The sequence below is a fragment of the Rhamphochromis sp. 'chilingali' genome (genome assembly GCF_963969265.1).
Source record: "Rhamphochromis sp. 'chilingali' genome assembly, chromosome: 15".
Lineage (NCBI taxonomy): Eukaryota > Metazoa > Chordata > Actinopteri > Cichliformes > Cichlidae > Rhamphochromis > Rhamphochromis sp. 'chilingali'.
In genome coordinates this window covers 26,564,677-26,577,043 of record NC_137942.1, presented here as the reverse complement: position 1 = coordinate 26,577,043, position 12,367 = coordinate 26,564,677, and the positions used below count along the sequence as shown (strand labels likewise).

At 43.7% G+C, this 12,367-nt stretch overlaps 2 protein-coding genes across 3 annotated transcripts in view; both read right to left on the bottom strand.

Annotated features, from left to right (window-relative positions):
* Positions 1-1,168: 1,168 nt before the first annotated feature.
* LOC308411872 (serotonin N-acetyltransferase-like) lies at positions 1,169-3,451 on the bottom strand. Its single transcript, XM_080905912.1, has 4 exons — positions 3,286-3,451; positions 2,602-2,844; positions 2,170-2,324; positions 1,169-2,076 (listed from the first exon to the last, which is right to left on the bottom strand). The coding sequence occupies exons 2-4, from the start codon at positions 2,753-2,755 to the stop codon at positions 1,708-1,710; spliced, it is 678 nt and encodes a 225-aa protein (XP_080762038.1). The 5' UTR covers positions 2,756-2,844; positions 3,286-3,451; the 3' UTR covers positions 1,169-1,707.
* Positions 3,452-4,783: 1,332 nt separating this feature from the next.
* Positions 4,784-12,367, bottom strand: part of LOC308411202 (myosin-10) — a 67,814-nt gene continuing 60,230 nt past the window's right edge. For both annotated transcript variants that reach the window (XM_080905017.1, XM_080905018.1), the window contains exons 30-42: positions 11,889-11,993; positions 11,065-11,217; positions 10,738-10,986; positions 10,424-10,636; positions 10,103-10,315; positions 9,861-10,022; positions 9,650-9,778; positions 7,899-7,987; positions 7,607-7,730; positions 6,965-7,173; positions 6,766-6,874; positions 6,487-6,659; positions 4,784-6,313 (exon numbers count right to left, since the gene is read on the bottom strand). In XM_080905017.1, the coding sequence (XP_080761143.1) occupies positions 6,157-6,313; positions 6,487-6,659; positions 6,766-6,874; positions 6,965-7,173; positions 7,607-7,730; positions 7,899-7,987; positions 9,650-9,778; positions 9,861-10,022; positions 10,103-10,315; positions 10,424-10,636; positions 10,738-10,986; positions 11,065-11,217; positions 11,889-11,993 (2,085 nt within the window). In that variant the 3' untranslated portion in view covers positions 4,784-6,156. The remainder of the gene's footprint in view (positions 6,314-6,486; positions 6,660-6,765; positions 6,875-6,964; positions 7,174-7,606; positions 7,731-7,898; positions 7,988-9,649; positions 9,779-9,860; positions 10,023-10,102; positions 10,316-10,423; positions 10,637-10,737; positions 10,987-11,064; positions 11,218-11,888; positions 11,994-12,367) is intronic.

Here is a 12,367-nt window from a genome sequence, read left to right as displayed (position 1 = left end):
TCTGAAACACTCAGACCAGCCTGCCTGGCACCAACAACCATGCCACCTTCAAAGTTACTTAAATCCCAGTTCATTCTCACTCAGATGCTCAGTTTGAACTTCAGCAGGTCACCTCGTCAATGTCTACACGCCTAAATGCACTGAAATGTTGCAATGTGATTGGCTGATCAGATATTTGCATTAACGCACAGCTGATCAGGTGTACCTAATGGAGAGACTATTGAGTGTATAACTGCACCCCAATCAGTTTTACATTTATTTACAATTTTTTCTTCTTCTAATTAACAAAAAAAACCCCAGCTGATCCTAAGGTGATCAGATGAGAGGCACTGACTGATTTTTCACAGTCTGAGTCTTGCGTCATTATGTCTTCATACTTCACAAAACTACTGTATGCACATACTTACATTCCACTGAACCGTGTTCGGTCACTGATAGCTCGGACAGACTGCAGCTGGGTAAGTGGAAGAAAATGGTTGGATTATATTTTAATGGTTTTAAAGTTTTATTTCCATTTCTGATGAGTTTAAATCCCTCTGTGTTTAGTGGCTACAGGTGCAGATTCAAATTCCCTACTTTTGGACCATAATCATCATTTTTGGACCATTACAGGGAAGTACCAAATCACCAGAGGTTAAGGTTTGGCCTTCATGACGTAGGAAATACAGGGGTCTAAATAAGTACCTGATCTTTAAGGTACAAAGTGTAAAGATAGAATCCAGCTCGTCTCTCACATCCAAGAGAGAGCAATTTTAATCCTGTGATGATTTTTCTCCCCATAGCTTTTTAAGAAATATCCATAAATGCGCTTACATTCAGACTTCCACTCTGAGGTAGTGTTGATGTGACAGTTCTGGGTCATTTATGAGGTGACCACTACCAGGTTTGTCCTTCAGAGGGGTGGGAGCAGCTCGTCCTGGTACGTTAGGGGATTACACCTGAGTCGGTGACTGTGTCATGGATTACAGCTTCACCTGCACAGCACACTGTCTACAGCATGGAGTGCAGGGACAGCTAAAGACAGTGGGTGCTTGTGTAAGCTATGGTTAGTGCAATCTTACAGCAAAGAGAATATCAAATGTCTGAGAGAACAAATTACATTAAAAATGAAACTTTTTCATCTTAAAAAACAGTATAAAACATTTTATTGAAACACTGTCACAGAAAAGAACTTAAAAAAAATTACATGGTTTGTCAAACTGTCGTCACAACTAACGCCAACCTGCTCTGTTTGTGCTTCTCTAGGTAAAGGTCATTGGTCCTACAGGTTAACTAATCCCCACTCTGTGGTTACAATAGCTAAAGCCCCCTAATGGAGCTGAGGAGGAGCTGGAGGATGGTGGAGCTGTGACTGAGCTGCTAAAGCCCGGTTTACTGACGTCAGACCACAGTTGTAGGAAGCCCAGGAAGGTGCTTAGCAGAAGACAGCTTTACACCCAAGCGCAAAGTCTACCACAAATGCGACATTTAACTCCAGTTACTCACTACTTGACTCTTCTCGCATATTTATAACACGTCACAGTACAGTATATAGTACATCCTTTGTTTTATTATACATATTAAAATCATTTCACATGGGATCAAAAGTCCAACAAATCAGAGAAACGGCTGGAAACTTGAGACAAACCCTGAAAGATGCTACAGAGAACAACACTGAATTCCTTCCTCTTAGATTAAAGACAGCCTGCTCGGCCCTCAGTAAGCACTTCATACATCAACGCGTTCGTCAGTCTTTGTCAGGGGCACAGTCAGGGGGTGCTGAGGGAAGCGGATCGCTTCGCTGTTGCGGCGCATGTACGCGTGGCCGCTGATTGGGTACCACATCTCGGTGAAGGTCAGGTTGGCCACGGTGATGGCGCATCGCCCCAGCACCTTGAAGCCCGACTTGCGGTAGAAGGGGATGAGGAAGTCTTCGCACATCAGCACCGCTCGGCGCACGTTGGGCAGGCAGCGGAGATACTGCAGGTAGCGCCACATGAGGATGGGACCTTTGCCCTGCTGCCTGAAAGTGCGATGGACAGCCAAGACGTGGATGTGCACGGTGGAGCCGCAGGGCTTGTGGAGCGTCAGCGCTTCCTGGAGGGGAGCGGAAATGGGAGGTTTAATAATTAGTGATGATTTTTAACTGTGAAAGGACAGAGAGAGAAAAAAAAATGCAGGATGTCTTACTGTGGTGAGCCTGTCCTGGTCCCACAGAGAGCCGATGATAAAAGCCACCAACCGACCCTCCTCAAACCAGCCCATGGATAGCTCTGGACACAGTGTGAGGAAGTGACGTACTTCATCCAGGTGGAGGGGGCACTCACCTGACACTGAGATAAATGCTGAGAGAGAGAGAGAGATTGGTGGTCCGTGCGCAATAGCGGTTTGGCACAACTTTTACACACACATTTAAACGGACCAAATCGATCAATTAATCGACTGTGGAGCAATCACGACATCTTTAGTTCATACACCAAAGGAAAATACATCACGTGACTTCGTTAAATAAATCAAATCCCCACATGAAACCACACTTTAACAAAATCATTATTTCCACTCAGCAAAAAGTCCAGAGCGGATTTCTGCGTCAGCATAAGACCCACAGGAAGGATCACTTACCCTCTCGCTCGATTTCAAAGACGCTTATGGCATCCTGCGTGTTGAGCGGTCGGACTTCACTCGCGGGAAGCGTGTGTCTCCTTTGGATACCGGGCGAAACTGAAGGTGGGGACTGCATTGGCTTGATGAAAGGCTGCGCGCCCACAACTGACATTATACGACACTGCGCTCTCCTCCCGGAAAAAAGTGTTTCTGCGCTCTCCTGCTCTCCTTCCTGCTTCGCAGGATCACCTCTGTCGGGCCCTGCGAGGACAACAGGGGGGTTTGGATCCGTATTTATAGAACAGATCTCCTAGCTGTGATTCACAGGCTGATTTGCATTTGAATATTTTGGCTGTCAATGAATGAATAAAAAAAAGGTCACAACAGTGTCGGGCCATTTTCTGAACCCTGTAATCAACAGAAGCCATTGTTGGTATTTACCATTAAAACCGACAGAGAATGATTGATGACTCACTGAGTCACCACTGCTGGCTTTTTTTTTCTTGGCTTGTGTACAGGGAGCCATGATGCCCCTGGAGCAGCTGCAGGTGGTAAAAGTTTGCTTAAGTGCTTTTATTGCATTTGATCAAACTATCCAGTGCGGTCAAGTCTGATAAGAAGCAGATTATAACGAAACAAACCTCTGTCATCCATCACTTGTACACTTTCCAAAGCAACAACCAGGCTGTGAGCGATACTTACCGGAAGGTGTTGACGTGTAAGTCCGTTAAGTTTGCGGAGTGACTGCTGAAGCAGCTCTGCGTCTCTCTGTTTGCGTCTCACCTGCTGCACAGCTCTCTTCATTATGGAGTGATTATTACTATGAGTCACATGGTGAAGGATTACAGAAGTTGTTTCCACAACTCGGCGCATTACAGGCACTTTATCTCCTCTCTCACTGAACACACACACACGCACACAGACTCCACAGTGTGTTTTGGATAAAAAGGGAAGCACTGTATGTAAGTGGTTCCCAACGCTCCATAATTTTATGTTTGGGCTGTTGATTGAATCACCTAAAAATGTTTAGGGGTGAAATGTCTCAGCTCGTCTGAGGGAGAAGGCTGCTCTGGGGATGGCATCCAATGCCTGGCATTGGATGGTCCACATATGTTAGTTCAAATGTTCATTGTCAAGGGGCAGCCAATCAGAACAAAGTTGGCATGAAAGCGGGAGGAACTTGTTTCACACAGAGGATGATCTGAGAGGAAGCAATTTATCACCCAGTGTGGGATAAATAAAGATTATGTTGAACTACTAAGACACTTTATTAGAGCCTCAAAACCAAATAACTGAGAACATAATGGATCCCCTTTAAACACTGTTAAGGTACAGCACTGGAGTAAACTTACTGGACACTGTTGGTGTTCACAGTTTGGTTTCTGTGACTTTAAAAAAGGTTCCTGTGCTCAAAAAGACAGACTGACATTAAATTACCTTCTAGGACTGGAGGGCTTACAAAAAAGGTGTAAGATCAGCAAGACAATTTTATAAAAACCTTCTGCTGGGCTGCCGAAGTGTTAGAAGTGCTCCCATTTTGGCTTTCTGAGGACATTCATCATACTTTACCTTCTTTGTCTTTCTGGTTTTGTGTTAAAAGATCCCAGCAGGCAGGTGTGTATGGGTTTGTTCTGGTTTAGATTTTCTTTTTTTAAGGATCCGTCACTACAAACTAGCATTCACAAACTCACCACACGATGTTCTTCTTTCTTTTTCTTAAAAACGTAGATACATTTTGGTTCTGTTAACTCTGTTATCTCCGTTGGCATTCACCCTTTTTATCTGACCTTTGAACTGGTTCATGACTGTATTTTGTAACACTCAACCCTCACAGGTTCTCACCCCAAACACAAGTAAATTGGTTAAACTGAGGAAACACTGGCAAGGTTCTTAACAGCAATGAGTGGAGGGTGAAAAACGGACACATCATTTTTCTTTTCTTGAGACATCTAAAGCTGTTTATCATCCGATCTTTAAACAGATCGTTCATGAAAGTAAATCTTCTTGTTTTTATATTAGCTGTAAGATAAAAACATGGATGTGTTATTAGTTATTATGCAGTTATTTTCCTGGGCTATGTGTGACTCCCAAACTAATAGAAGTTTGATGCCTCTGGCAGTGAAGAAGACATCTGTAGCATCTCATCTTTGAGTTCAGCTAAATGCTCTTTAGTCAAAAGACAAAAAATAGACAAAAACATCAGTGACTGCTGAGGAAACCAGGAGAGTATTGGGCTCCATAGACTTTAATGCATTATAGAACTTCTAAAGACTCATAAACTGTACGTGTCATGAGCAAAGGTACAGTTGAGCAATGTGCAATACTGAGCATTTTGAAATATGAATGGAGTTTGTCTCATATACAATAGCAGAGATATAAATACAGTTGATGTCTATTGGATTGTTTTTAACTCTTAATAACTCAAAAAGTATAAAAGTTACTGATAAGAAAAGTCATAGCACCCATCTACAAAGAACCCCACACGGCTGACATATCAATCATCGTGGCAACATACACGCTGCAGGAGGACATACACGCCAAAGTAAATCAGGTTTCCACTAATATAATCTGTTACAAATGTAAATTTATGATTTTTGCTTTATGAAAATACCTTCATGAAATTAAGCATGTTTCAATATATGAACAGTATATGTGGCATAAATGGGTTTAGAGTTTAAAGAGAGCGAAAAAAGGCACAGAAGAAGAAGAATGAAGCGAGAGGACATGAGTGCGATTTAGCGCTCACGCCAAATAATTACAAGTCAACACTGACCTACTGTCGAACGTAAGAGAAACCAATGCAAGAAGCAGCTTACACTCACATTTTATACTCATACGCAAGCAAGCAATCCTAGCATAGGACTGGAAAAGCAAACAATATCAGTTCCAGTTCATAACTAATATAACTAAACTGAGTCACATGGTGCATGTATTGTAGATCGGTGAAAAAAAATAGCATCTGTTTTCATTATGATGCGCTCCTTTCAAATATTGCAGTGCTATCGTTTTAGCATTTGGAAGCATTTTGAGCAGGGGTGTCGAACTCCAGGCCTTGAGGGTCGGTGTCCTGCAGGTTTTAGATCTCATCCTGGGTCAACACACCTGAATCAAGTGATCAGTTCATTACCAGGCCTCTGGAGAACTTCAGGACATGTTGAGGAGGTAATTTAGCCATTTAAACCAGCTGTGTTGGATCAAGGAAACATCTAAAACCTGCAGGACACTGGCCCTCGGGGCCTGGAGTTCGACACCTGTGAGCTAAACGGTGGTCCAGCAGAAGAAAATCAACTAGAGGAGCTGAGCACAGAGCTGGAGTAGTAAGGCGTTTCTTACAGTCTTTAGTGGGGCGGTGGTGAGAGCATTGGGGGTCCAACTGCTGGTGTCTGCTAAGGTTAAAAGGAAAGTCAGGATGGCTTAGGTCATGCTGCCTGTGGTTTGAAGAGGGAAATCTAGTCAAACTGGGGATGTTTTGGACTTCATGTGCTAAAGTGGCCAGAAGAGGGTCCCTGTTTAAGCTGTGAGAGTCCCGCTGTGTCTGTTAGGGCTGACTGAGGGAGGGTAAAGGCTTTTCTTCTACTCTGTTTGTGGCGCTGGGGTCTCATTGGCATTGTTGTCAGTGATCTTGTTTTCCAGCTCATCGTCGGACAGGAGGTCCAAAGAAGAAGTTCCCTCGACCTGCAGCGGACGTCTGCCTGAGCGACTGGAGGAGAAGGTGATGGGGCCACCACGCCTGTAAGAGGGAGAGGAGCAGAGAGGAGGTAAAAAACAGGAAGACACAAATTAAAATGGAAAATGTCTGCTGCTGTTAGCGACAAATGGTTAAAGTAGCAATGTCACTTTAAAAAAAAAAAAAGATCAAGTAAATGAGGATCCTGTGACTGCAGCCACTTTCTCCCTCCTCACCTGAGGCGGTTCTTGAGAGTGTGGACCTCACGGCTCAGGCCCTCGCTGGCCTCGGTGGCGTCATCCAGTTCTCTCTGCAGCTTCCTACGTGAAGCGTTGGCCCTCGTGGCCTCCTCTTCAGCCTCCTCCAGCTGCCGCTTCAGCTGCTTCATACGGGAGTTGGCCTTTTCCACCTTCACACACACGGAGACGCGAGACATAGAGCTGTTGTTAAGCTGAAGCTGAGAACACGCGCAGTGAGTGATAAATGCAGCTTATTTACAGCAGCAGTAGACATACTTGCTCTTTAAACTGGTCGGCATGGCGACGCTCATCCTCCACTTGCATGCAGACTTCTTTTAGCTTCTTCTCGGTCCTTCTGACGATCTTGTTGGCTGCCGCTCGCTCCCTTGAGTGGAGAAGATGTTCCACGTTTAAAGTTTTTTGACTGGTTTTGTTCATTAGCTAGAGCACGAAGAGCGGTGTAGTAAATTCCTACCTTGCCTCCTGCTCCAGCTGTTCCTCCAGCTGTGCTATTTTGGCCTCCAGGGCAGTGATGGAGGCCTTGAACCTGTTCTTCACAGAACCCTCCAGCTCGCCCAGCTTGGCCCGCAGCTCCTTGTTTTGACGCTCCAGTTGCTGGCGAGCATTTTCGCTTTTCTGGGCTGTGCTGCGCTCTGCGCTCAGCTCTGTAGTCAGAGTGTCCACCTGATGGAGGGCGAGAAAGGTGGAGTAAAAAAAAAAAAATTGTCACGGAGAAACAGAGAGAATCCAAGTGGACAGGGATGGTGCACGACACAGGTTATGGTTCCTCTCCGATAGCCGAGATGGGTAAAAACCTGCCCTCCTCATCAGTGCTGCCAGACTGAGGTTGACAAAACCCCCCCCAGATATTTTCATTTGGAGATGACATCAGTTGATATTTGGTTTCACATGGATTTGTTGGCTTTTTACGTTTCCTTAAAAAGCTGCAGTCAACTCAAGACAAACTGATACACCTCTGAAATGAAACAAGGGCCCATCCATCTTTCTTACATTCTTACAGCTTCTTGGAGCTCAGTAAATGTTTTAGTCCAATGAAGACTCGGATGATTAAAGACACTGAATACGCTCATACTGACATTGCGGTATGAAATCAAACCTGCATGGTTGTCTTTCTGAAGCGGTCATTGAGTAGCTCCATGTTGCCCTGCTCCTCTTCCAGCTCCTCCTCCAGCTGGGCGATGCGAGCCTCCAGCCTTCTCTTCTCATCCATCAGAGCAGTCCTGACACAACGAGAAAAATAAGATGTCCTCGATGAACAGAGCAGCCGAAATACGACTGTCAGGGTCATTTTAGTTTTTCTGTAAATTATTGGTTTGGTTTTTGAGAGTCATTTGTTTTGACTTTTGCACTTTTCTCGTAATGTCATTTCCTAGAGCAGGTGAACTTACTTCCCAGAGGTGCTGTTTGAGATTTCATCTTGCAGCTCATCGCGCTCCTGCTCCGCGTGGCGTCGTCCCCTCTCAGACGCTGCTAAGTCCTGCAGGGCAGAAAAAAAAAAAATCTATCAGCACCAATGTTCCCTCTAATTTTCCATGTGTCTGAGCGAACACACAAACTCCCTGAGCGATCCCTTGGACCACTGTGAGTGACATCAGACGTGTGCACTGTGGTCACGCCAGCATTGAATCCATCCAAGTTACATGGTTTATTAAGATAATCAAATTACAGCATTTACATGTATGTTAGACTACTTTTAATTAACTGCTTTAGCCCACTTACAATGAAAATGTAAAACCAAAATGTAGTCATTGACCTGTGTAGTATGGTAACACTATTGGAAGTAAAAATAACTTGAACTCAAATTTTGAAAACACAACTTTCTTCTTTTTTCTTTTTTATAAAGCTCTGACTTGTATTATGAGTCTGTGGTCTGGGAGAGAGTCCTGTAACTCTGTCTGCAAAATACAGTATATAATGACCAATGTTGGGCAATTAATTATATAGTTACTTCTTCAAAAAAGTACCTCAGTTTGGCAAACAACAAAGTTTTTTGCAGCTATTTTTTTTTTTAAATGCAGCCAAGGTGTTTTTTTAATAAACATTTCAAACTATTTACAGCACAATCAGCTGTTCTGCATCAAATTTGATTCCATACAAATTATTTGTGCCACTCCAAAAATAATTTCTGTCCACATAAAGGAGAACAACAGCCTGATACCTGCAAGCCTGACAACAGGAGATGCATCACTGCTGTAACACCTGTAACACTCAGCAGTCGCCTCATTGTTCTGACACACACAACAAGACTATTTACTACACTACACACTAACTACATAAGATTTGCGCTATGGTGCAAATCTCTTACATCTCAAAACACCGCCGTCACTCCTAAAACTTCCCCCCGTTTCTTAACAACTTGCCATATCATTTTTTGATTGGTCGACATGGAATTTTTCGACCAATAGGAAAGGGTGGGGTTTTTTTGGTTTTGTTTTTGCTCACAGGCAGAGAGTGCTTTCGAGCGTTTTTTCTTATAGAACGTTTCTTCCCGCAGTAAATATAAACAACGATAGTATTCAGGAAGAAAACCAAACATTGCAGATATTTTTATCATAACTCTGGTTTTACGTGGCCAATCAACACAATTTAAAAACTGGTATAAAGTCCACACTTTTTCCGTTAGTTGTTCCGTCTGTCCTGCTCACATCTCCAATGGTTGTACACGTTGTCATTAACGTGGTTTCACGCCACATCAGCTACACCGCTTTGCTAGCTAAAACACCGGTGTCGGCACATAAGGACGCTGTCATAGCCTGTCAGCGACATTGATTAGCTGCGTATATACGAATGTGAATCGCATTATTGGCTGGACTATGGGATAAGGTGGCATCGTTCTAATCCCATACGGGAGCAGCCAGTCACTTACTGACTAACACTGCAAAACAGAATTGTTAAAATTTGAATTTTAATTTCAATTCAGGTTACCTTTTTTTTGTGCGCAACGAAGATTTTCTGTGCGCAGAGACCGTGCCAGCAGTGCGCAATTGCGCACGTGTGCAGCTTAGAGGGAACATTGATCAGCACTTCATCGAACATTAAGAGGGACTCTTGAATGTATAAACTGCTGTTAACTGTGAATTACCGACACCCTGCATAGCAACAAACATCACAAAACGTCTGAGCTTCAGACTGTCCTGACCTCGTGTAGCTGTACAATCTCTGCCTCCAGGCTCTTGAGCTTCTTCTCGTTTTCCTTGGATAGGGCAAAAATATCGTCTCTGGAAGCTCGAGTGTCTTCCAGCTCCCTCTGGTAGTCTTTCATTTGGGCCTGAAGGAAGCAACAACAAGGCATGACTGGAGAATAAAGTAAAAAAATTCGGCTGATGCAAACACGTGAATAAAATCTGCACCTGTAACTTGCGCAGCTGTTTGATGGCTTCGTCTCGAGCCTTGTTGGCTCCTTCTATGTGACCCTCTATATCCTTCAGGTCCATCTCCAGCTTCTTTCTAGCAGCCACAGCCAAAGCTCTCTGCTTCCTCTCATCCTCCAACTCCGCCTCCATCTCTCGCACCTGGAAGGAGACATCACAAGTCATCAGTGTGGAAATTATGGGGAATGAACCAATGCAACATAATTAGATTTAATTTCCACCTGCTTGACCAGTGCTCTCTTCTTCTCATCGTTCTGGTCGTCCCGGCCCTGCAGGTCTCTCTCATACTGGGCCTTCATGGCCTGCATGTTGACCTCCAGGCGCAGCTTGGCGTCCTCTGTGGCCTGCAGCTCGTCCTCCAGCTCCTCCAGCTGAGTCTTCATCTCCTCCAGCTGCTGCTCCAGCGTGCGCTTCGACTTCTCCAGCTCATGGACCTGATATGTGTGTGTGAGATATGAAAAAGAGGAGTGAATGAAAAAAAGAAGAAGAAACACTTGGATACAAACTTCAAAGGTCCCCTTCTAAAACACTGTGCCGCTCACATTCTTGCCCACGTCGTCCTTCGAGCTCATCAGATCCTCCATTTCAGCGCGGAGCTGCTTGTTAATCCTCTCTAGCTCCTCTTTGGCTTCCAGTGCCTCGTCCAAGGCTCTGGCCATGGACAAAGCTTTGGTCTCCTTCTCTCTGGCCTCAGCTTCAGCACGGTCACGCTCCTCAGCATAACGAGCAGAGATGCTCTTCTCCTCAGCCAGCATCTATCAAGAGAACAGAGTTGCTCTCTATAGTCTTAGCTTAAAACAAAAAATTGTATGTACAACAAACTTGACCTGAAATGCATCCACTGACATGTTCTCACCTGGTCAAACTTCTTCTGTTTCTTCTCCAGGTTGGAGACGATCTGTCTCTGGTGGTCCAAGTCCACAGTTAGATCATCTAGCTCCTGCTGCAGACGAGTCTTGGTCTTCTCCATTTTTTCAAAAGCGATCGTCTTCTCCTCCAGACGCTGGTTGGCCAGTTCCAGGTCCTTCTGCAGCTTCTTCTTCGTCTCCTCCAGACCTTCAATTGTTCCAACATCGTCTTCAAGCTTCTTCTTGCTCTCTGACAGCTGCACCACAGAAAAGAAACTTTAAAGGACAGTCACATTACTTAAACTTTGTTTCCTACAGCAGAAATCATGTCCTACCTGAGCCTGTAAGGTAAACATCTGTTTCTCCAGATTCTTGCGTGCCTCCTCATCCTCCTCCTGCTGCTCCTGCAGAGTGTTTTTCTCCTCTTCCAGCTGGCGAATTCGACTGCTGAGGTTTAGTTTCTGGCGGGTCTCCTCCTGGAGTAGCTCCTAATAACAATGAATATGGATACAGTTATTTTAAAAGAACAGTTTCACTTAAATGATTTTGAGGCTAAAAGAGGACCCGTTACAGCGTGTATATGGTGTGGGACGGAGAGATTTCGCAGGTCTTTCCTCCCCACTGCTGTCAGACTCCATAATAAAGACTTTAACTGATCAAGCACACACATCCATACATATGCAATAATACTAAGTGCAATAATCCTTTCTGTCATCGTTGTATTTTTACTCAGTTGTATATAGTATTTGTATTTGTATTCTATTTTTATCTTATTGTATATTTATTTTATTCTACTGTATATAGTATTTTATTCTATTCTGTACAGCTGTGTACTGTATTTATTCTTATTGTATTCTAATTTTTGCCTCATAACTTTTGCACTGTCCACTTCCTGCTGTGACAAAACAAATTTCCCACGTGTGGGACTAATAAAGGTTATCTTATCTTATCTTATCTTATCTTATCTTATATACACTCTCCAGTAATAGAGACTGGAAATGGGCACTGGAAAAGTTATAAGGGTGTGCACCAAGGCCCAGTATAAGACAAAGAAACATTTTGTACTTGAATAAGAATAGAAATAGAATAAGAATAGAAATACTGAGCTGGAAATGAGCATAGGAGGTTCCCTTTAATATCACAGTTAACTTTACGCTACCTGTGTGTCTTGCAGTTGACTCTCTAGCCCAGCGACATCTTTGGCCAACTTGATCCCCTTCCTCTCTGCATCTTCCAGCATGGTAGACACATTGTCCAGCTCAGTCTGTGTGAAGATTTTAAACCAGATTATCTGCTTTGGTCCAACAGATTTGAATACAAAAATGACAAGTGGCGAAACAAAATCTCTGCGAGCTTATATTTACAGTTTTTCAAGAATCTGTCCTTTAGCAGTCAGTATGTACTATAAACTCATTAAATGAAGCAGCTGTTGTCCAAAGTAAAGACTAAACAGCTACAAAAGAATTCTTACAACGTCGACTTATCGTCAAGAGAAAAGATAAAGAGTCACACAAAGAAATACAACTGAACAGTGAAAAAAATGAAGTTACACTACAATGAAAAAGGTTAAAAAAGGTTGGTGGTTCGATCCCTGGCTACTCGAGTCTATATGCCAAAGTATCCTTCGGAGTGTGAATG

Excerpts from the sequence above, each read along its gene's own strand:
- LOC308411872 (XM_080905912.1), bottom strand. The coding sequence starts at position 2,755 with ATGTCAGTTGTGGGCGCGCAGCCTTTCATCAAGCCAATGCAGTCCCCA. Across the intron at positions 2,325-2,601 it reads CTTTGAAATCGAGCGAGAGG|CATTTATCTCAGTGTCAGGT; the intron begins GTAAGTGATCCT and ends TCTCTCTCTCAG. Across the intron at positions 2,077-2,169 it reads ACCAGGACAGGCTCACCACA|GAAGCGCTGACGCTCCACAA; the intron begins GTAAGACATCCT and ends GCTCCCCTCCAG.